Consider the following 24,067-nt stretch of genomic DNA (forward strand, 5'->3'; position numbering starts at 1 on the left):
CCCCCACCCACCCCACCCACCCTCTCCATGCAGCGGGAAAGTCGGTGGGTAATTGGGTCCAGATTGGAGATGTTTAAATATTCATGAGGCTGGCAGGGGACTGGGAGGGGGCGACTGTCTAGAATGGGAGTGGGGGCTGGGGAAGTGATTAGTCATTGAAAGCTAGCGCACCGTTCTGAGAAAGAGACGGAGAGAGGGAAGGAAAAGAAAGGGAAGGTGGGGAGGGGACGAGAGAGGAAAAAAAGAAGGGGGGGAGGCAGAGGAGAGAGCATGTGCGATGAGCAATAGCTGTGGACCTTACAGTTGCTAACTGCCCTGGTGTGCGCGGGAGAGCGGGAGGGAGGGAGGGGGAGGGAGGGGAGGGAGCGCGCGAGCGCGAGAGAGCGAGTGAGCCAGCGAGCGGCGGAGAGGTGGAGAGGGGGGGATAAGACGGAGCGGAGGAGAGGAGCGGAGGCAGGAAGAAGGCGAGGGACGATACCACCATGCTGTGCTGTATGCGAAGAACCAAACAGGTAGAGCTAAAGATTTTTACTGCTTGCTGTTGTGAAATTACCGGAGTACAGCGTTTCCTTGCAAAGGCAGGAAAAAAAAAATCTTTTAACCGCTTCTGCTCTGGCCATGGTGCTCGCGCCTCCTTAGCATATGGGAACTGATGGTTGCATCCCAGCTTTTATTCTATCTCTCTCTCACGCTCTGGTTTGGGGTTGCTGCTACTAATTAAGATGAGCTCTGGAAAAAAAAAAAAATACGCCTGTTTGGCTGGAAATAAGATTTTTTTTTTTTTTTTTTTTGGCTATTAGTGAATGTTCAGCATTTCAGGTCTGGTTTTGCAGGTGTAGAAACGGGTATGGGGGGGAAAGATGTGGGTTCTACCTACAGGATGGGGAAGCCGTTCTTTATATTATTTGCAAAAGGCGGGTCGAAAGAATAATATTCAGTGATGAGTTTTGCTTGTTCTGCCGTAGAATTTTCTCCCATGTGCGGCGGGAGAAGCCCTATTTCCTACAAGCCTGAGCCTCAAACGGGCGCAGGTATTAATGGAAGAACATGTGAAGGTTTTATTTATTTATTTATATTTCAATGAATGAAACTGTGGTTTGGGAGATGCTCCCCGCCCCCCTCCCCCCCCCCCCCCAAAAAGACTCTGAAGGCAGCCGGGGCTGGGGGAGACGCTGGCGGTGTGGAAGGGGAAGATCCCCGGAGCGATTGTGCACCAGCTGGTGGGAGAGGGTGGACCACGCCCCTAGGAGCTCTGAGCTCCGACGGGATGGGAAAGGCGAGCCCAGTATTACCTGTTGGAAATCAGGTCTTTCCTCCCCCTCCCTGGCATCTTTCCTGGGGGAGTCAGTGACCAGGGTCTGGCTAACATTCTGGATAATAAGCCTGGTGACTCATTTTCATCGGGAAGAGGGACCCGTACAAGATTAGCAAGAACCCCAGTCCCCGCCCTCCCTCCTCCGCCGCTGAGGTTTTTCTTCCATTTCAAATTGCTCACTTATTTCTTGAAAGACATTTTAGAAACTTGACTGGAGTGAGGGTAGGGAGGAAGGAAGAGCCTGGTATTCCGCAGGCACCGGCAGTGCCCTGGCATTCGCCAAACGAAGCTTTCAAACATTTATTGGAACGCGTTTGAGTGATTTTGGCGAAGGTTAAGGAGAAAAATGGGTGTGGGGTGTGGGTGGGGGGTGCCTGCGCGTGTGCGCGCGCGCGCCCGTGGAAGGGGGTGGGAGCCTGGGCCGAAGAAGCCCTTTGCAGATTGATGGCCTTAGGGCTGGGGTGCAAGAGGTAGGAACTGGGCATCTCTCCTGTGCAGGTATTGGATGGTGGGCAATTTGTAATACACTCGCTGAATCGGAAGGGGGTGGAGGGGGGAGTGGAGAGGAAACAGCCTGCCAGATTTGAACATTTAGCCAGCGCCCTGAAAGGAGGGGTGGGGGGCGAAGACGAAGGAAAAGGAGAGGGAGGGGGAGGGAGACAGAAGCAGAATATCGGAGCAGTGGGTGGAGAGGCATAGCAAAAATAAATATAAATAAATAAATAAATAAATAAATAAATAAATAATAAATAATAAATAAATAAATAAATCATAATCAATAAATAATAAAGTAGCCGGCACCTGGGGTCTTGTGTGTGGTTTGGTGATTTGGGTAGGGGTGTTTGGGGAAGAGCGTGAGAATCTTACATGCCAGACTTCCCTAAACTGCTTTATGGTTTTAGAGACTGATGCTTCCATTGGCTCATTTTTCAAACCCGGACACTTCCCACCTTCATTCTAATACCTAAATGCCGTAGACACAGGTGGCTGGGTTAAGCACACTGTCAAGGAAAGATCCTGACGTTGCCCCACTGGTGAGTTGGGGAAATAAAATTTAGGAAGGCGGAGCCCTAAGGAAGCCAATGCTATTCACTTTAAAAAGCTTTAATTTTGGAAAGAAAAATATGCTGCTTTACAACTTTTTGCCACTCTATGTACACACATACAAGTCTATGCACACTCCCCCCCCCCCTTGACAAAGGAAACCAGTTGTGATTTCTAGAAAGGGAACTGACGCTAAAGGAATTCCCTTCCCCAAGAGGGGACAGCTACCTTTGCTAGGGTTCTGTCTCAGTGACAGCCCCGAGTGTTCACTGGATGTGCAAAGTGATGAAGCTGAAATTTTGTGCTTGGGAGTCGTAGAAATTTGCACCAAATGTGTACATCATCTGCACACTTCATGTACGGTAGTCATGCATGTACTCTGTATGGCTTCCATATGCCTGCCTGTGTTTTAGCATAATTTATATTCAGGAGAGAAAATGAAAAGCATAGAAATTGACTTATTTTGCCCAGGCTTTTTAGAAATGTGCGCTTCTCTGTGAAATGGTCCTGTTCTCTATTTACCACTGTCGTGTATCATTCACATAAGTCAGTATGTAAGATAGTATTAAATCAGACGGAAGGAAATGATGTATACAGGGCGTGGGCTCCACACTACAGTGACTGGCATTTATATAGTGTGAGTACTTAAGTCTCACACCGGTTTCCGGCTTGTGGGTAAAATGATCCTATATCACTCACAGCAGAATCTGATTGTGTGTATCTTCCTTCTGGCATCTAGTCCTTACCAGGGAGTAAAACAAGGGCAAAAATCTGCAGAGGTCTAAACTCTGCCACACCCATAAAACCCAGCAGAAACGTGGGAGGGGGCTGGAGAGGCTGCACTTCCTTCCTCTTCCACTTGAGCAGCATAAAAAGCAATCTCGAATTTCTGAGTTGCAATACGTTGCCAACGGGTGAGAAGAAAGCATAAACGATCTTTATTGGCCGTTAATTACCTACCACTATAGATTAGTATAGCAGGAAGAAGAGAATGGCAGTGGGGTGGAGATGAGATGATAAAGGAGTGGGCCAAGGAGGGATAAAATAAAAGAACCCCTGAGATTTTATTGGTTTATGATTTTCAAATATCTTGGGATTAACTTTAAATAGCTTAATTACCATGCTTATGGCAGATGATGAAAAACTTGCAAGATAGGATCTGAGCCCACAAAGCAAGAAAACTGTGAGGTGTTTCCTTTGTTTAAAACTAGACACTTTAATTGAAGTGTAAAGAACACCAATTGCAAGCAAGTAGCCCCTTTACCCCCACCGTTCAACCCCACCAACATCTGCCTTTTTCCTCATACAACAAATAATCCTTCTCTTAGAGTGTGATCTGTGGTTTAGAATTCCAGCCTCTCCTACCCTTGCAGTGTTAGGAAGGTGTGGAAAGATGCCTGCTTGCTGCTTGGTGCAGACGATTCCTCCTGGTTATAAATTGCATTCCTCCTAATCTCGCCGAGCCACACCCAGTGTCACCCAGGGACTAAGTGAATTAATTAAATGGAGACATTCTACTTAAATAATTGAAGCTGTGCATTTTTTTAAATGCTGGTTTTTACCTTACATTTCCAAATATAAACAGAAGAAGAAATCATTTACAGGGATTTCTTTTTCTGAAAAATTATCTGAACTTGCAGAGAACCTTAGAAAATTCATGGTGAACCTAGAAATGTGTTCATAACCGGTGACTATAATTCCTTCTAACCCATACACAATGAGCCCTGCTGTCTCATGCTGCCAGTCTGTAATTCTGGCCCCTCCCCCCCCACCCATGCTGAGGCAACTGGGATGAGAACATGTAGGGTTAATTTTTTCTCTTGCTGAGCTGGCAAAACTAGAGAAACCTCCTTTCATGTTTTATGCTAAAGGGCAGTGCTCCTTCACTGAGAACGAGAGTGGCAAGGGATCTCTTTTTCCTTTTTCCTAGTGAAATTGTCAGTGATATGCCTTGGGCTAATAATTCCACATACTTCGGTTTTAAGTGGCCCCATAAGAAAGGGGGAGGAGTTCTTTCAGGCAATAGTAGAGCATGTGTATTAACCAAATATTCTCCTTTTTCATACTGATAAAGTAAGAAGAGTCTGAAATCTTCCTCTAATATTAAAGGAACATTTCAATGGATGCACATGCCCGGGTCATCTCAAAAGATATAGCATTCGCTTCCCTATTAGCTGTCATAGAGACATTCAGGCAACCAAGTGTGTGTCTGTTGTCAATCAAAGAGGAGATTGTGGGCAGGGATTCTCCCTTCTGAATTTCAGAGGTGTGGTCAGGTTGCCTCTGCATCACTGCACTGAAGTCTTCATAACATTCTCTGAGATGTTGGGAAGAGCACTGTGCTGAGAGTCCTTAGTTTATGTCACACACTGTGATTCTGAATGAATCACATAATCTTGGGTTTCAGTTTCCTCCTGTAAGATGGAGACTAAAAAACCATATCCAAAACAGACAAGCAAAAATCCCACCCTGCTTGCCTTAAAGGTTTTTGTTTGTTTGTTTGTTTTGTAGGAATTCCACAAAATTAATGTGAAAACTAAAATCAATACAAATGTAAAAAAAAAAAAATTCTGTCCAAGTTTTGCAATGTGAAGTTTGGCTTAAAACTGCCAGTTTTTCAAGATTGTCCCTTGCCTACCATACTGCCTTTTTCTGTTGAGTAGTTGCTTCTGGTCACAGTTGATTTCTCTGTTTGTGCTCTTGCTCCTCTCATTTTTTCTCCAGAATCTCATTTCATCGTGTCCTACTCTCTTCTCCCCAAAATACTGATTAGCTCCTGGTTCATGATCTTGATTCATTACCCTTCTCACTTTACACACCAGTTCTAGGTGACCTCATTCGTGTTGGGAGTTTTAACCACCTGTGTGATTTCCAAATCTGTGTACCGCATATTTCTCCTGAGCTCTTGATCCATTAGGTATCTCTGTTTAAGTATTTAAGAGATAATCATGTTTATTGTGTACAAAGCCATACTCAGTTTCCCACTTAGTCTTTCTCCAAATTCCCACCATCTAGCCAGCTTCCAATTTCTAGGAACCTGGGAGTAATCCTGATCATAGTCCTGTTTTTAATGCCCACATTCAGCTACTAAATCCTTAGATTTTGAATCCATTCTCTGCTTTTCAACTCCACCACAAAGAACCTAACCTGGTTCAGGCTTTCATTCCCTCTCCCCTGGACAAACGCAAAGGCTTCTTACCTAGACTCTCTACCTCCCTCTTGGTCTCCTTCAGTTCTCCTTGCAAATAACACTGCACTCATCCTTCCTTAACACAAATCGGGTCATATGATTTTCCTCCTTAAAATCCTCTGACGTTCACTCTTAACTGGAAGCAAAAATACAAACTGCTTAGCAGGGATTACCTGACCTAGCCTTGCCTACCTTTCAAGTGCCATCTTTAAGCACCCCTTTCTCTCACCTTATGCCACAATGTAAAATTTTTAGATCTTGGTGCCTTTACTCACACTGTACTCTTTGCCCATTTCTCCTCTAAGAGTTAGCTCTTTGAAGCCATTCTTGACCTCCCTAAGTGAAGTTTCTTCCTACCTTCTTTGTAATAATGCTATATTTTATAATATCACTTGTTGCACTATATAGCGTTTGCTTTTCTACATACTGTGTGTTTTCTTACATACTGTCCATACTGTGAGTTGTTTAAGGAACAGGTGGAATCTTAAATTTCTTTCTATCTCCAGTGCCTCCCACAATACTTGCCAAATACAGTAACTGGTTTTCACTGTGGATGATCTGATATTAAATGAATATGGAACCAGTTATACACTTTCTGTGAGTTATGGCACATCTTAAATGGATGGGACCACTACTGTTTTTTTCTTTAATCCATTGGCATCAAATTTTGAAGTGGAGCTGATCATCATTGATTCTTGTTATTGAGCTATATGATGACAACCATCACTTTTTAATGAAAGCAGGCAAAAACAATTGAGTCCATTAATACTGTACTGGTACTGTACCAAACTACCATAACTGGTACTATCTGGAAACCTCCTGTTGATGTCCGCCTCCCCACCAGCCATCATATAGTCCCACCCTCAGAGATTAGCAGAGTCCCAGGAAAGACACATGGTTACTAGAATTTTGGGTCTTTTCATGCCGTTTTTTGGGGGGCCCCAAGTGCTTTCTCTTGTTGTTTTGCTCCACTACTTTTCCAAATAAACCTTGACTCAATCTCTTGTTACTCTTAGTTGATTTATTTCATTGCTCTCACAAAGTTCAAATTATGTCAGTCTGTGCTCAGGGACCTGTGTTCAAGAATTAATTTTATTTTCATTTAGGCTTCTATCCTTTTCACTGAAGTATCCACATAATAATATTCCTCAAAGAGAAATCTCCTATGGAGGTAAAGGAGGTTGAGTGGTAAGTAGCTCATTAAATGTCATGTGAAATGAAGGAGAATGTGATCCATTTTATCTTTCTTAGGTTTGAATAGATTGAAGGGATTTGGATTCTGAAGTAGGCATATTATTGGCCAAAACTAGGCAAACTGCAACCACGGCTTTCCATGAAAATATTTCCTGCCAGACTCCAGGGAGTATATTTTTCTCTGACTGATTTGGCATGGCCTTGAGAAGAGCAGTAAGACAAAATGATTTATAGGTGAAATTTGTTTTTAACTGCTGAAGTTGAGTAGTATCGCCACACTCTAATTCTGTATCTGGCTCATTGCTCTCAATCTCTATCTTTTTCTTGGAATTTTTCTTTTTCCTCCTCCTCTTAGGTCCAAGTAGAGTTTTCTTGATTGATTACTACTACCTTAGGCTAGTGTTTAGTGGGTGAGGCTATGAAAAAAGAACTTTCTGAAAAACTGTACCCCTTCCAAAATTCTAAATGGGTATTTTAGACAAAACAGGCATTTTAAACTGTGTCTGGCACATATTAACTTCTCAACAAAAATTATTTACTGAGGGAATAAAAGTAAGAAGGAAAAGGTCATCATAATGGGCCATTAGGAGAGATGTTTGGTCAGAAGACCATTCTCATGTACCTATTCAGAGCTGACTTTGTGTAAAGCACATTCAACTCCATTGGTCCTCACAAGGTGGTTGTGGTCAAAGTTGCCCTCCCCTGTCTGCTTAGATCAGAGTAGCACATTTGCTGTGAGTTTATGTTGCAGTGTGGGAGTCTGATCCTCCAGATTTCTTATCCTTAATTATTTACAGATCTTGTTTTCTTACATGTTGTTTGTTTAATGTCCTGTTTCATGTCTTTGTAGTGGAATAACCCCTTTCCCTGGGTTCTAGACCTGGCTCTGTCAATTGCTTGTCATGTGGCCTTGGGTAAGTAACTTAATCTTTCTGAGCCTCAGTTCATTCATCAATATGGTGAACACATAAAAAGGACACTCTAATCCTGACTTGTCTTTCCTATTAGATTGGTTTGAGGTTCAAATAAAGATATAGAAATAAAAGTGTTTTACAAACAATGTGTTTTTTAAGTGTAGGGTATTATTAATAGAGGAATTCCACATATTGAAACCTAAAGCATTCATGGTTCTTTGCAAAGTAATGCCCTTATTCTCTGTACTGAAGATGATAGATACGTAGGTAGATAGACATAGACAAATATATATCTTCCAATCTCATCCCTTCCCTCCTCTTCTCTACAAAGTAAATATTAACCATGCTAATGGATGGAAGCATGGTATATCTTCTTCATGAAAACCCAAGGATCAGTTCAAATGAATTAGAAAAATCCACTATATTTATTTTTCTGTTTTTTTGTTTTAGTCTTTTCTTCACATCTATATATATTTCTTTTCCCCATTTGCTAAGCTGGCTCTTTCTCCTTCATCTCCATCCCCACCCCCACCCCCACCTTACTTCTAAATTGGGTTCTCAGCACTAATATTACCAGGCATGCTGTGCTCACATCCATCACATGAGGGCCCAGTCAGGCAGAAGAGTAGAGAAGGAGAATGGTACTGGTTAGGAGGCTGAAAATGCGATGAAACCTGGAAGCTCAAAGATTATCACCTGAACACCATTTTCATACAACTTTAGGGTTCCTCAGTGCATCAGGAATTAAGCTTGATGAGAAGTGATATACAATCCTGAACCTTTTCCAACTCAACTCTAAATGCCATAATTTTCTAAGTTATCAGGATCTCTGCAAAGGACATTTCAGTTCTCCTGTGTCCTTGGTTGATTGGGATAAGTTACCAATTTAATAAAACAAAATCATATAAGCCATAAAACAAATCTGCATGTAAGCCATGGAGTTTTGTAAACTAGAGAATCTTCTTTCTTAATGTATGGGTAATATTTAAAAATATTTTAAAGTATAATAATTGAATCAAGTTTGTTGAAGAGATTTTGTTTTTTCTAGAAACCAGAAGTTGAAAATAGCACAATTAATATCATACATATTTTGAAAACATTTTTATTTAGGGAGCTTATATAAAATTTAGTAGAAAGGTATTAACTAGAAATTTGGAAATAAACTGGTGTCTAGATGGATACAGTTATTCCTTTGATTATATTTATGGTTGATTAATAGTATTTCTTTTAATCCTTCACTTTAGCCACCTCTCTTTCGGTCTCTGTCTCTTACTCTCTGTCTCTCATGCTGTCTCCCTGTCTCTAGCTCTCTCTTCACACACACACACACACACACACACACACACACACACACACACACACGCTTCTATTATTTATGCGTTCTTTGATGGAATACAAGTAACAGAAACTAGCTTTAAGGATCTATAAAAGGGATTTACAAAGAAAACTAGATATCTTAGAAATTAAGAAGTTGAGCAGCCAAACTTAGGGGAACTAGAATAGACCTAGAAACTTCAACAACAGGAATTCATAGACTTTCTTTCTGGAGCCCTGCATTTAAAGGACTCAGTTACTAATAACCCCACCTTCTCTGTTTCTCCATTCAAATTCTTAAAAATTCTAAATGATGAGGTGTGTGGGGGCGAATATGAGTAAAAGAATGAAAATGAATGAATCTTTTTGGGTCAGCTAGTTACCAACGGACCAATCATCTCTGACTAGAGGACCAGGTCACATGGTTTAGATAAAATTTCTGAAAGGCTACACCTATGAATCTAGTGAAAGAGTAATTTGGCTGAGAAACTGTCTCCTGAATGTATACCTATATGTCCATAATAGGGTAGCTACCCAAATCAGGAAGGACTTACTTCAAATGTGGTAGACCACTAATTTTTCCCTTTGATTGTTTTCATTTTGGCCTGTGTTGAGTATTATTATTGGTAGGGTTATCTGAAAAGAAGAAGTAACCACATAGATTATTGATCTCATGGACTTTTATTCCTAAAAATGAAAGGTTAGGACAAATCTTCACATCTGAAGTTGCCAGATATTGTTTTTTTACTGTCTTTCAGAAGCTGAACTCTGGCAGGTACCATCTGTTTAAGAGGAATACTAGCTACCATGTATTCTTGCTAATTAGGCATAGTGGAGCTTTGCTCTCTTTTATTTTTCAGTGTGCAGGATCTGTTTCTTTGAAAGGATTGAGCAATAATAGATGTAAAATATCTCCCTCGGATTTATATCAGAGAAATGTTCCTCTTTGATATTAGTCATCTCATTTTGAATGCCATTGAATTAATTCCATTAATAATCACCATATTTATCTATTTTTAGCAAATTGGCACTTTCTAAAATATTGAGCTGTTGTCTCCATATGCACAGGTTTGCTCTACAAGTAGAATTTTGGTAATTAACCTTTCATCCATTATTTGCAATCCCAATTCCAATAACTATTCAAAAATGTTATTTTTAAATGAAAATTTGAAAAATCCTAATATCTTCCCATTATATATGATATAAAGGAGCTAGATGAGGCAAAGAAAGAAAATAAATAAAATTATCTCCAAGAGTTAAGCAAACTTAAGAACTGATTGCTTTTCTAAATGGCTTCAGGACCTCTTAGTCAGCACAACTAGCCTAGGAACTAACCTAGACTGTTAGAATGTAAATCCTCTTCTCATTCCTACTTTGCTTTAATTCAGAAACCAATTTACTTGCTTGGAGTGTAAACTGAGAAGTAAAATTAATCCACAGATTAGATCCAAACAGTTATCCCAAAGGATGCATTCCACAGTTGTACTCAAACTCCAGTAGAGGCACTATCTCTATTATTTACCAAAAAAAGAAAGAAGGAAGGAAAGAAATCAAGGCAGAATTTCTTTAAAGAGAAAATCCTTGGTTACTAAATAATTAGTTTGCAGTTAGATTTCTAGGTATATACTGTGTTGAGGGCAGCCCAGTTTCATTATCCACTCTCTTACAGGGTTCTAATGGGAGAGAGGAAATAGATATTGAGTGCATTTGGGGTGGACATAGCATTTCAAAATCCTTTCTCATTAAATCAATGAAAAAATAGTATTTTATTTGAGTGATGTAAAGGAGTAGTGAAACTTCAAAAGTGATTCATCATAAACTTCTCTCACTTCATTATCACCTAGGCATTTGGAGAATTCCCCCCCCCCCAAAGTTTTATTAGATTAATATTTCCTAAAATTTCTGAGATTTTCAAAAGGAAGAAAAGAATGGTATTATCTCATTTAAAAAATATTGGCCCTTTCTTTAGTCAAATCTCATTTGAGGCTTTGGTTTATTAAAAATATATTCTTTTTTATGAAGAGTAGGTCTTTAGAATCTAACCCTCAAGCATTTGTTTACTCCCAGGAAAGAGAAGGTTTTTTCTATCACCTGGGAAAGCTACTCTGGAAAAATCAGGTTGGTATTTAATATTCAGTTGAACATCTTTCATGCTAATCTAAATTCAGCATTCCCCATGGCTTTGATTGCCTTTCATTGAAAGACACAGGGTACTACTTTGGATAACTCAGCCATATTTGTATTCCATACTGATGGATAGTTAACTGAAGAGCTGTACAGAAAACATCAGTGAGACCTAGTTTTTTCCATATTCTTTCTTCCATCTTCAACTTTATATTTTACATCTTTTGGGTAAAAACAGAATAGAGGAGGAAATGAAGATTATAATTGAAAAGGGAGGAAGAGTTATAAAATAGAATTACTCAATTTGGAATTGGGCCATAACCCTCTAGTGAAAACTGTCTTGGGAATTAATGACCACAGATGGTCAGACTTCACTTCTAAATGTCATCTGGAAGATAAGCCCAAGCATAAGAGTATTCAGGGAAGAATCCAAGAAGTTTGGGAAAAAGAGCCCATTTTGTCATGCCAGGGATTGTCCTATTTCATGTGAGTCTACATTTCAGTGATTAATGGTTTTCCTTCAGTTCTCCTCTCTTATCATTCTTGTATTATGGAAACTGACTGGCACGTATACAAACTAAAGTTTAGTTTATTAAGTATATCTAATCAAAATTGTTACTTTTACTAAATTTGGGTATATTGTAAAAATCCATCCGTAAAGAACCAAACTATAAGAACCATAGGAAAACCAATGGAAAAATTAATTTCCTCAATAATTCAAGATTTACAGGTATTAAAAATATTATTTTTCCTTCTTTTCTTTGTTGTCACCTCTGAAAGTGTCATGTTAAACTAATCATTTTCACCCTAAACTAATTATTTTCTCCTTAGATTAAACCTCTGACTCCCTACTTTTGACAATGTTCTTTTCAGATACCATCACATTCCCAGTTATCCAGGTCATTACCTAGAATAACTGATTACTCTTCCTTCCCATATGAAAGCCATACACGCTATCTTATCAGTTACTAAATTCTACTTGCAATCTCTTTCACATCCATCCTTTCTTTCTCCTACTAGCCTTTCTCAACCAGCATTCTAGAAGAGAGCCAAGCCCTAACATCCTAAGGTCCTAAAGCCCATGAATTAATCTCTTTCTTCTGCATCTATCTAACACTAATTTCATCCCATTCTTGTGAAAATGGAGAAAACAGTCACTCAAATCTATTGTTATTGTCATCTGTGGTTCAGATGATGAACCACAGGTAAAAAAAGCTGGATAGTCACCAAAATTCCCTGCTTTAGGCATGAGCTGTGCACACTGCCTGTTGGTTAATCTTACATTTCACTTCCCTTCTCAAAATTGCAATAGCTTTTCTTTGTTTACAGGGTTAGTTGTATTTATTTATGATTATTTTTCAAGGCTCCTTCGAATCTGATACCAATTTCTTATTCTTGCCTTACCTCCTACTGGCTCTGCCATTGACTAGGCTTGTGAATTTAAACAAATTTGATCTCTCTGGCTTGTCATTTGTATTTAAACAAAAGCATTGAACTAAGTTGTCTCTAAGGTTTCCAGTTTACAAAATAGCATGTTCTATAGCAAATCTCCTCTACTTTGGCATTCTGTCCCAGACAGACTTAGTATGAATTTAAGTATTAGGTTCCTTGTATTTTTCTTCATTGTCATTTCCCCTGCTTGGAAAGTCCACTTTCTGCCTCACTCAATCTCATCCAGTTTCTCAGGCCTGAATCAAGAGTTAGCTCCTTTTTTAAAAAAATACTCCTGTGAAAAAAGCTCCCTATTTTTTTAAAAAAAAAACAACACAAAAAATCTTTATTGATATCAGAGAGAGAAAGGGAGAGGGGGAGAGAGAGAGATAGAAATATCAATAATGAGAGAGTCATTGATCGGCTGCCTTCTGCATGCCCCCACATTGCGGATGGAGCCCGCAACCCAGGCATGTGCCCTGACTGGGAATTGAACCTTCATCTGGTGCATAAGTCAATGCTCAACTGCTGACCCACACCCCGCCGGGCAAGAATTATCTCCTTTGTGAAGGCTTTCCTGGCTGTGACGTCTTCCCCTCAGTTCTTCAGTAACACATATTACCTGTTCTGTTTCTTTGGCATTCATTATGCAAAGCTTACTTGATTATCCCTTTGTATTTGTATGTACCTAATTTTCCCCAACTAGTTTGAAAATCCTTCAAAAGTAAGGTACTGAGTTCAGTGCATGGCTCAAGAAACACATGTTGATTGATATATTGATATCTACTCTGCGATAGCTTTGTATGAGACTCTGTTGGAATGTACAGGACAAATAGAAGGCTCTCTAAACTCTCCGGAAGACAAGTAAAGCTATGACATTTCAGAGACATTTGAAACCATGAAACATGTCTTCTTTCTTGAATCTCTACTTTCCTGGCATCCCTAAACACCTATTTTTGCTGATTTTTCTCTCCTACATCTTTGGTTGAACATTTTTTCCCCTTCTTCTTGGCTCCTTTTTCTTTACCAACCTCTGAAAAACTGATGCTGCCCAGGCGTTTGGCCTTATTCTTGTATGTTCTTACTCAGCTGACGCTCCATGAGTAATCTAATCCATGCTCATAAGTCTCACATCGTCTCAAATTCTCCAGGCTTTTTAATTACGATGGTCTAGAGCTTTATATCTAACTGTCTACTGGAAATCTTTTTCTGATGACCCTCAGGATCCCCACTCTCAACATATCCCAAAAACAAGTCATCATCTCTTGTTCCCAAATCTCTTCTCCTTTCTCATCCAGTCATCTAAATGGAAATGGAACCCTGATTCATTCCTCAGTATCTTCCTTTTTTCATTAGACTCTACTATTTTTCTAGTTTCTTTAAGTAAAAAACAAACAAAAAACCCTTTCATTCCTTCTTTTCCGTCACTCTCTACATCAATTATGTCTTTACCCTGTTCACTTTTCCCCATTTCCGCTGTCATCTCTAACTCAGTTGTCTCTCATGAAGACTAATGCAATAGCCTTCCCTTCTGATCTGCCTTCTTTCACCTTCACTCCTTAAATTATTGTCCCCTCAGTAGTCAGAGTTTTTTTTAAAGTATCTGTCAAATCATGTGTCTTCCTCACTTAAAAACCTTGAATAGCTTCCCACTTCACTTAGAAACAAAACCAAACTCATTATATCATGGCCCGTAAAATCCTACATGATCCAAGCCTGGCCTCTTTGTTGGACTCCTTATAACTATACCCCTCTTGATCACCAAGTCTCCTGATCTCCTTTTAGTTTTTAAAACCCACCATACACATTCCTTTTTCAAATATTTTACATGTGTCGTTCTTTCTACCCAGAATGCTCTTTCTCTGACTCTTTGAGCCTTCTGTGACAATCCATCTATGTGGTATCCAAATCACCATCTTACACATCACCCTACTTCTCTTACTTTCTTTTAGGCTTGATCTCAATCTGACTTTTTAAAAAGAATATTTACTTATTAATTTTTGGTCCTTGCCTATCTCTTAAAATTTCAGAATCTACTCTCTTCATATCACACACTCCATTGAAATTGTATAATTTCATGGAATAACCCATATTTTTCATCTTTTCTCCCTTTCCAAACATTGTTCCTTTTGCCTGAAATGTCTTCCTTTCTCTCCTTTTCGATGAAACACATTTTCATTTTATTTCCTCAATGTGGCTGGAGTTGTTTTTGTCTTTGTGGAGACTCTCTGACCCTCCAGGCAGATATGATCGTCCTCTCCTGTGTGCCTTCCTTGTGCCCAGTACATAGCTCTACCACAACATTCAATGGACCCTTGTCCTAAGTATTTGTTCACACATCTGTCTGTTTTGCTATATCTACTAGGAGCTCCTTTAGGAAAGAAATCATGTTTCATGTATTGCCCACGTATAGCTCTATTTCAGTGCTTTGCACATAATAGGCTCCCATTAAATAGGAGCTGAGTAAATGGAGCCTAAACAAATGAGAAAATATCACTGTCTGGTGAGTAGTATGTAATGGCAAAATTTGTGCAAGTTTTAGGCAAAAGTTTCTCAATTCCCACTGATCAATCATGGAACCTGCCCACTCTGGCACAGTTTATAATTGGGCACCTAATAGACATCTCACACAGAGCTAAGGCCACATACACTTGGATTTCACCCAAGTGGTGCCAGCTGGCTGCTTCAGCAAATAACAGTCACCATTTTGTAGGAAGATACTTTAACATGGATAAAAACATAGCCCTACTTAACACAATTAACTTTTTATGATTTGGGCTAAGGATGAGTAGCAGTTTAAAATACATAGCTATAGACTTCTTAAATGATTAATTTGCCTCCTAAGCCTGGTGCTGAACATTTGGCCCTTTCCTGACATTTAAAGCTGTCTTCTGGTAGTGATCCCACGGGAATAATGGTGAGGCTTCATATCCTACCACTTTGTTAATGATATGACTTGTAGCTGCATGTATACACACTCTCTCTCCCCCTTCACTCTCTTTAATTTCTAGTTAGAAAATTTATACACTGTGATGTTTAATTGTTGTTGTTTTTCCTGGTCCCTGTATGTGTGCTATGAAAGCATCCATCTGTCTGATGTTGTTGTACCTATTTCCAAATGATAAACAAAAGATACTAGTAGATTTCCCTACAGGGGAATGAAGAAACAAACAGCCAGGGAATCATTAACTTAACATCTAACTTATGTCTCTTACACACAAAAATATTATTCCTTCTGAGGAGTGTAGCTGAGAAGGAATGGGGCTCCCATTGGAATTCTGAAGGGTGAGAAATATTCTTCAATGTAGTATTTCCTTTTTTAAGAATATGTGTGAGAATCAAGAAGGGAAGAGAATGGTTCATGGTCATTAGGTAGCTAGTTCCCTTTGAACTTAAGCTGAATAACATAGAGATTAAATATACATTTTTAAAATTTGGATGGGAAACTTAAACACTTCTTTAGATTTATTTCTTCAGAAAATGATATTCTAAGTTTCAAACTGCTAACTTGCAAAACAAACTTTAGAAACACATCTCATTTATAGGTGAGGATAATGTTCACTCCAAAATTAAATTTGGAAAGAACCTAAAGCATATAATTTTCCTGTTTAGGGAATGGATAAGCATAAGGAAGGCAAGATAAAGCAGACTTTAGCTAAAAAAAAAAAAAAAATGAGTCACTTTTCTCAGTTGTACATTTTTTATTTCAGTAATTATGTGGGAGGTGGAGAAGATGCATGAGTAGTTTGGGTTGCTGGGAAAATACATGAGAGAAGCAGGTATTCAGCATTGAAGAGTTCAGTTTGGTGGCATATAGTGGAACTTTGAAAGGCCCACCAGACATTGGTGGAACTTTTGGAATCATTTCTGGAAAATAATTCATTTTTCTTTCCACGGATCTAGCCACACATTCCTTTGCTTTCACTTTCCACAGAATTTTCTTTAGGCTGTTTTCTCAAAAGAACCCTTTAAGGAGTGGAAAACCATTTTCACATCAAGACTCTGGGCTTCTCAGTTGATGTATACCCAGAGACAGTGCAGTGCCAGGCCACTGTAAATTTTAAGTTGCCAATAATCATATTATACTCCGGGAATAGCTAACAAATATGGGTTGTTCTGATTAAGCCAACTTTCAGCCAAATTCTCTGGAACTAAGAAGGAAGTTTCCTTTGGATTCTAGTAGAGGGTCAGCAGGTCAGGTCTATGTTGGTACAAAATTATAGAGTAGACTAGGGAATAACAAACTCTTCTAAGCATTCTCTACACATACAAGCTTTTATTACCTTCTAACATTAAATGGTGCTATTATCTCCACCTGAAATTCTTTTCCTTTCATTCTGCCAAATCATGTTCCGCCTTCAAAAATTCTGTTGATGCAGCACCATTTACAATAGCCAAGATTTGGAAGCAGCCCAAGTGCTTACCAGTAGAAGAGTGGATAAAAATGTTGTGGTACATTTACACAATGGAATACTACTCAGCTGTAAACAGAGAAGGAAATCTTACCTTTTGTGACAACACAGATAGACCTGAAGGGTCTGAATGGATAAGTGAAATAAGCCATTCAGAGAAAGACAAATACCGTATAATTTCACTCATAAGTGGAATCCAATGATCAAAATAAACAAACAAAACAGAAACAAACTCATAGATACAGAGAAAAAATTGATAGCTTTCAGAGGTGGCGAGGGTTTGGGTGAAAAAGATGAAAGGATTAAGCAAAAAAATAACAACTCATGGTCACAGACAACGGTATGGCGATTACCAGAGGGACGGAGAGGTGGGGGAGGTAGAAGAGGGACGATAAACGGTGACGGAAGGAGACTTGACTTGGGGTGGTGAACACACAATACAACATACAGATCATGTATTATAGAATTGGACCCTTGAAACATATATAATTTTATTAACATCACTTCAATACGACAAAAATGTTTTAAACTTCTGTTGAAAAATCACTCCCTTATAAATAAGACATTTTTCTTATTCTCCATCTGAATTATACTGTGATCACTGTAGTAACCTCCCTAGTAATTCCTTACCCTTACATTGTTTGTGTGTGTTCCATGTATATGTGTTATACTTATATGTATTGTCCTTTCCTATTTGCTACCCACCGCTTAATTTTCGTTCCTGAGTTCCCCTCTTTTTAGATTTCACAAGGCACTGTACAATGCTTGCACATACTAAGTCTACAGTTTAAGCTGCTACCTTTTTATTTAGTCTCCAGGAAAAAGTTGTCACCCTCTTTATACTATATGCTTAATGGTGATAATTATCATTGATTAGTAGAGCTAAGGCCATCTTAGAGATCACCTAGTGTTTTCAAACTTCTTTTTAGCCACAGAAACTTTTGTCCCAGATATTTCTCAAAATCCAAATGCACAAAACAGATAAAATGTTCTGTTGTGGTTCAAGCAGAGTTTGGTGGCCCAGAGCTCTGTTTGGCCAGCCCCTTCCTCGGTTCCTCGAAGCCCCTCTGATGAAGCCTAGAGAGTTTTGAAAACACTGATCCACATCCAGTCCTTCGTGGTACAGACGCTGGGAAGTTTTGTGCTCAAGATTATTTCCTTCAGAAAGGGTCAAGCTGGATCCTCCTGTATCAGTGCTATGTCTTTCAGAGGGGTGAGAGAGGATCATGTACTCAATTTCGGGATGTACATATTCCTAAATATTCTAAATCTGTGAAGTCAACATTTATGCGGTTCATCAGTGGACAGGGTTCTTTTACAAATGAAGACTAGAAGTTTTTTTCCTGTTTTTCACTTTTTGACTCATTTTTCAATTAATCTTTTTCATCTGGAGACAATATTTTCCTTAAATGTTATATAAAGTTCATGTATTCATTCAATAAACATTTTTTCATAATCTACTGAGCCAGAAACTCTGACAAGTACTGAAAATATAAAAATAGTTTTTTTTAAAAAAAGAACACTCTCTACCCTCAAGTAGCTCATAGTATAGTGTGGTAAAACTATGTGTGTCTACTTAAAAATCTGTTCTAGAATGTGTTCCTAGATAATTGTATCAATCTCAAGTGTGTTTTCCTAATTCTTTAAGGATGTTTCCCGTTAAAGGAATACACCAGTGTTCTTTTTATTCGTGTAAATGTGACTATACAACCTGCATTGGAAGCTCAGAGGGGAAGTTTTGTGAATAAGAGAATATTCATAGATATTAAGACTTAAATATCACAACTCCAAAGGATTTTTAAGGATTAAATGAATTAGTACATGCCAAGAACTTAGAACTGTACCTGGCATATATTAAAGCACTTAATGTCAGCTATTGCTTATTATTGTTGATGTTGTTGATGATGGTGATGTTGTGTGTACGTTGAATGAATCGTATTTCTAAGTATCTTTTGGTAAGCATTCTTCAAGGATTAGTTTCGAGACTTTGGGTAGGATGTGTATGTGTGTGTGTACATGCCTGAGGTTCAGTAACATTAAATGCTCTTTAGGATTAATATATATTGGTTCTTGAAGTCTGGGACCGAGATACAATTAGCCTATCTTATAGATGTGACCAATAAAATAGGAACAGAAATCTGAGCCTGCTTTATACTTAGAAGCTGAAGAGGCCCAACACTTCCAGGCAACTGGAATATGAGCCTCTTAAGATCTAGGCTCAGCCACTTTGACTCTTCAAAGAATGATGCAAAGATGTTTTAAATTATCTGCAGTGGTGATAGCATCCAGGGACTGGTGGCTGTGGTGTCCACAGACTAATGTCCTGATAAGACGGTGGTCTCATCGTGACTGTTTTTCCTGAGCCCAGCTTGCTTTTCTTGGTTGAGTCTCATTCTCTGGCCTTCCCTCCAATAATGTGAGCTCTGATATTATCCTAATCCAGTTCAGTTTCTGTTGCTTGCACCTAAGGATCCAACTGATACAACCCTATACCCAAGAAATCAGGCCCAAGCTACTAAGATTTTTCACCTGGATCACTGCAACAGCCTTGGGGCTTTTTGCACCTCCTGTTCCTTCTGCCTGAAATACTTTGTTCGCACCTGTTCTCATGACTTGCTTCCTTACTTCCTCTGGGCTCTGCTCAAGTCTCACTTTTGTAGATCTCGTCAAGGAGGCTTTCTCTCATCACCCTATATAAGGCAGCACCCCACCCCTATACTCCTTTTCTGACCCTTTTATTCTCTTTCATTTTTCTCTCTAGTCTTTATTTATATCTACCCAAGATAGCTATTTCTTACTATTGCCTGCTCATGTTAGTGGCGTGCAAACATCATGAGGGCTTCCCGAATCTTTTAGTTACTGATATTTCCTGGCACCTAGTAAAGTGCCTGTGCATGTTGGATGCTCAATAAGTATTTCTTGAATGAATGAATTTAAATTCTGTACAGGTGCAATAATAGCAATAAGTTAAAAATATGCTATAGCTAATATGTCCATCCCACCTTCGTCCATGTCATTCTGGCTTTCTGTCCCTTAATCTTGACCAGTAGCATCCGATGTATTGTTTTTCACCTCTATCAGTCTAAGATATGTGATACAGTGGATTTCCTAAGGTTAATAAAAGAGAAATTTGGTCCTGCCTACCACCACTAAAATGCTTATTTATTTCTCCTTTTACATTTTAATTGTTTAAATATTTGGGGAGGAATTTCCTGCTGTGGTAAATTTATACTCATTAAATTGTCAAATGCGACTGTATTATTTATTTATTTGTTGTAGGCACCATGAGGAGAAGGGCTTACTTTTTGCCACTGGCACCATCTGGCTTTGACTGATTATTGTATTTTACCTGATAGTCTTTGGACAGGACTATCAGGGTGATGGATGAGTGAGAGTGGGAGGAGTTCGAACACTGGTTGAGAAAGGATAACAAACCTGTAGCAATAAGTCACACACCATGAGGTATTCTAAACACTGAATAAGATAGAACATCCATCGTACATCCTATTTGCATTTCAGGTTAATCTTCAAAGAGTCAACATGGCAAAAACATTCCAAGATAAAAATAACAAGATCTTTTAGAAAAGATTTAACTTGCAGGAAAAAAGAAAAATCCTTTATGGTTACTGAATGTGCCATGATTCCACAGGGTTGTGGTTGCAGTTGGAATCCTGGGTATGCCTTTTCTCAACATCAGTGTCTTATAAATGGAGATAAAAAAAAATAAACCTTTTAAAGACACTTTGGGACATTCTAAGAGAAAATTTGATTTGTGGGAATTGAAGATTAAAATGTATAATCAGGCACAATATCAGGCACTGGGTTCTGTGGTTACAACCTGGTCTCAAACCAAAACCTACCCCCCCTGGCATTCCTGGAGCCTGATCTTCATTAGAGGCTTTATTCCAGACAGAAATGAGGTGATAGCTCTGCTAACACAGGGCATTTTCAGTATGTCTGGATCCACCTGACAGTCTTGTTGAAGCATGGAGCCTAAAGAAGAAAGCTATTATTTAATCTTTCCCCTTTCCCCAGAGAAAGACATCTTTAAGGTACACATATGGCTGGCCCCTCTACTAGTCATGTGTGGCTTAATGATGGAGAGACAATCTAAGAAATGTGTTGCTAGGCGATTTTGACCTTGTGGGAACATCATAGAGTGCGCTCACACAAACCTAGATGGTATGGCCTACTACTCACCTAGGCTCTGTCTCATGGCCCGTTTCTCCTAGGCTGCAAGGCTCTACAGCGTGTTACTGCACAAAACAACACAAGATTAAATCAAACACAAGGGAAAATGATGCAATCAAAAGACAAGATAGACACAAGATGTCTGAGGCTGCTGCCAGCATAACACAGCATGCTGTTTTACAGAAAACTTTATTTTTTATATGTAGAAAAAATACACTCTAAAATAATGATGAATAGTATGGTATAGTAACTAAATAAACCAGTAACATCGTTGTTTATTATCACTGTCAAGTATTATGAACTGTACATGATTATATGGGCTGTACTTTTATACGACTGGCAGTGCAGTAGGTTTGTTTATACCAGCATCACCACAAACACATGAGTGATGTGTGGTGTTGTGATGTTACGACAGCTATGACATTACCAGTCGATAGGAATTATTTAGCTGCATTATAATCTTAAGGGACCACCATCATATATGTGGCCAGTCTTTGACCGAAACATCATTATTTGGCACATGACTATATTTTGGTTTATCAATAGATTACCTATCGCTTTCACAGTATCTCAGAGTTAGAAGAGATTTTTAGAAGTCACCTCATCTATGAGTCATTCACTTATTCAAGAAATATTTATTGAGTGCCTATTATAAACTAAAGGATATAGACCAATTATATGAATCAGATAAGGTTGTCCCCTCTATAGGATTCATTAATTCCTCTTCATGACATCCTTGTTAGGGTGGAGTTCAGACTTTGCTGGAGTATCTCCAACATTTTGTGTGTTGTTACTATTTATTTACGCGCTCTTGAAATGAGAAAAGGCAGGTTAGCCTCACTTAAAAGGGAAGAGAGGCCCAATCAAAACTTTGGTTTTGCCTCATCATTCAAAAAGTCAGATGCAGAGATCAAAGTAGAATCCTTGAAGCTTTCAACAGTTAATTTACTGAATTCTTTCACCTTTGTCTTCTTGTCTTGGTCTTCTCAGACTTCACTGTACCTGACAATTCTCCATGTTCATCCAGAGATGGGAGTTAAATACTAAATTTGGATATTTGTAACCCAGTGATATTCACTTCTTGTTGCCTCAAAAATATCCCCAAACCTCTTAACGTATTTCAGAACACTTTTCCTTCTTACTGAATGAAGTTTTATCAATTCAGTTTAATTTTATTTGCATGGAAAAATCAAGCTTTGGAATAAATCTAAAGTGTTAAAATGAAATTTCTACATTTGTAAAATGCTAAGAAATATCCCAAGAAAAACCATATCTTGAGGCTTTTCAGCATTGGCCTTGGCCAGAATTAAAGCATCAAGAGCTCCCACAAAATGGAAAATAATTTGGCATACAAACACACACAAAACCTAAAGTATAGAATTTTAGGGTTTTTTGAGATTTCTAGCTTGGGTCTAATATAGTGGTGAATTTTCATTGATCAGAACTTTGGTCTAATTATAATTTAAAAAAATTAAACATTGGACTAAATTTTAAAATTTGAAAACTAAAAACTAAGCATATTAAATTATGACACTAAATAAGATTATTCTTAAATCATGATCTCAGATTCACTGTCAGGGTCCAGAAACTCAGGGCCAAGGGTAAGTCAGCCTTAGATAAACAGATTGTCTGGGCTAGGCCACCAATCTGTCCAGCATTTGTGACCTATAAAGATTTTTCCTGCAAGCATCTCTGCTTATGCCAACTGTTTATATATGCACAGTGGAAACTTCCAAAGCTGTCCTTTCCCAGGTTTGCTTTGCTTATACAACCAATTACTACTGTGCTGGGCCTTTCTTTCTTCCTTCCTTTTCCTTCCTTCCTCCTTCCCTCCTTCCCTCCTTCCCTCCTTCCCTCCTTCCCTCCTTCCCTCCTTCCCTCCCTCCCTCCCTCCCTCCCTCCCTCCCTCCCTCCCTCCCTCCCTCCCTCCCTCCCTCCCTTCCTTCCTTCCTTCCTTCCTTCCTTCCTTCCTTCCTTCCTTCCTTCCTCCCTTCCTTGTTTTGGAGCCAGGAAAGGCATAATTAACCCATGCGTTTTGGCTAAGAATAGAAGTCAAAGGAGAACATTTCAAGGCTAGAGTGTTCAGACTTTGCACAATGTGCCTCGATGATGATGTAGCCAGGACGCAGGTTGGCATAGGTGGAGATTCAGAAGAGTCTAATGAAAGGGAGAGAGAGGAAGCATGAGAAAGAAAGAGAAAGAGAGAGAGATGTTCAAATCATTCTGAATAAATAGAAAATAGTAAAAAAAAAAAAATCCAAGATAAGGGAAGAAAGCTCAACGGGTGTCCTGAATTAAACTTAAGCCTTTGGAAATACTTGCAGGTCCCTAAATTAGTGAATTGCCTTTTGTTATAGAGAAGATATAATCAGGAAGATCCCAGCCACAAGACACCTCTCCTTGTGTGTCAGAAACCCCCTTCTCATCCTGTTTTATGTACTCACTAAGGATCTCTTTCCAGGAAACTAACCAACCAACTTGTATTTCCTGAATCCCTATACGGAGCTGTGTTAGGTACTATGGGGCATATTGTGATGGGGCAGGAGAATTAAACCCCACCAACCCAGGAAGTAGAAAAAGGCTGACGTTTAAGAAATATGTACACAATGAGAAATGACACTCATAAAAATAACGAAACAAGGCAGTCTGAAATTAAAGGATGGGGGTGCTGTGAGAGATCAGCGAGGGCTCGTTGGAGGGAGCAGGTGAACGTGAAGGCTTTAAGGGTGGAAATCGTAGGAGAGTGTTCAGAATGAGGGAGAAGAGACAATATTCCAGCTAAGTGGGATGTTTGTAGAGCCTTGGGAGGACTATCTTGAAAAAGAGAAGTGTTTGGTGGTAAAAATTAAGTGTGTGTGTGGGGGGGGGGGGGGGGGGGGGGATAGATGTGTACATGAAGCCCAGTCAAGTAATTTGGCCTGCTTTGGTAAGAAATCTA

At 39.1% G+C, this 24,067-nt stretch overlaps 1 protein-coding gene across 1 annotated transcript in view; it reads left to right on the forward strand.

Annotated features, from left to right (window-relative positions):
* Positions 1–471: 471 nt before the first annotated feature.
* GAP43 (growth associated protein 43) overlaps positions 472–24,067 on the forward strand; it is a 94,535-nt gene continuing 70,939 nt past the window's right edge. Inside the window, exon 1 of the mRNA XM_016200242.2 lies at positions 472–512. Within this exon, the coding sequence (XP_016055728.1) occupies positions 483–512 (30 nt within the window). The 5' untranslated portion in view covers positions 472–482. The remainder of the gene's footprint in view (positions 513–24,067) is intronic.

The sequence above is a fragment of the Miniopterus natalensis genome, chromosome 6 (assembly GCF_054644295.1).
Source record: "Miniopterus natalensis isolate mMinNat1 chromosome 6, mMinNat1.hap1, whole genome shotgun sequence".
NCBI lineage: Eukaryota > Metazoa > Chordata > Mammalia > Chiroptera > Miniopteridae > Miniopterus > Miniopterus natalensis.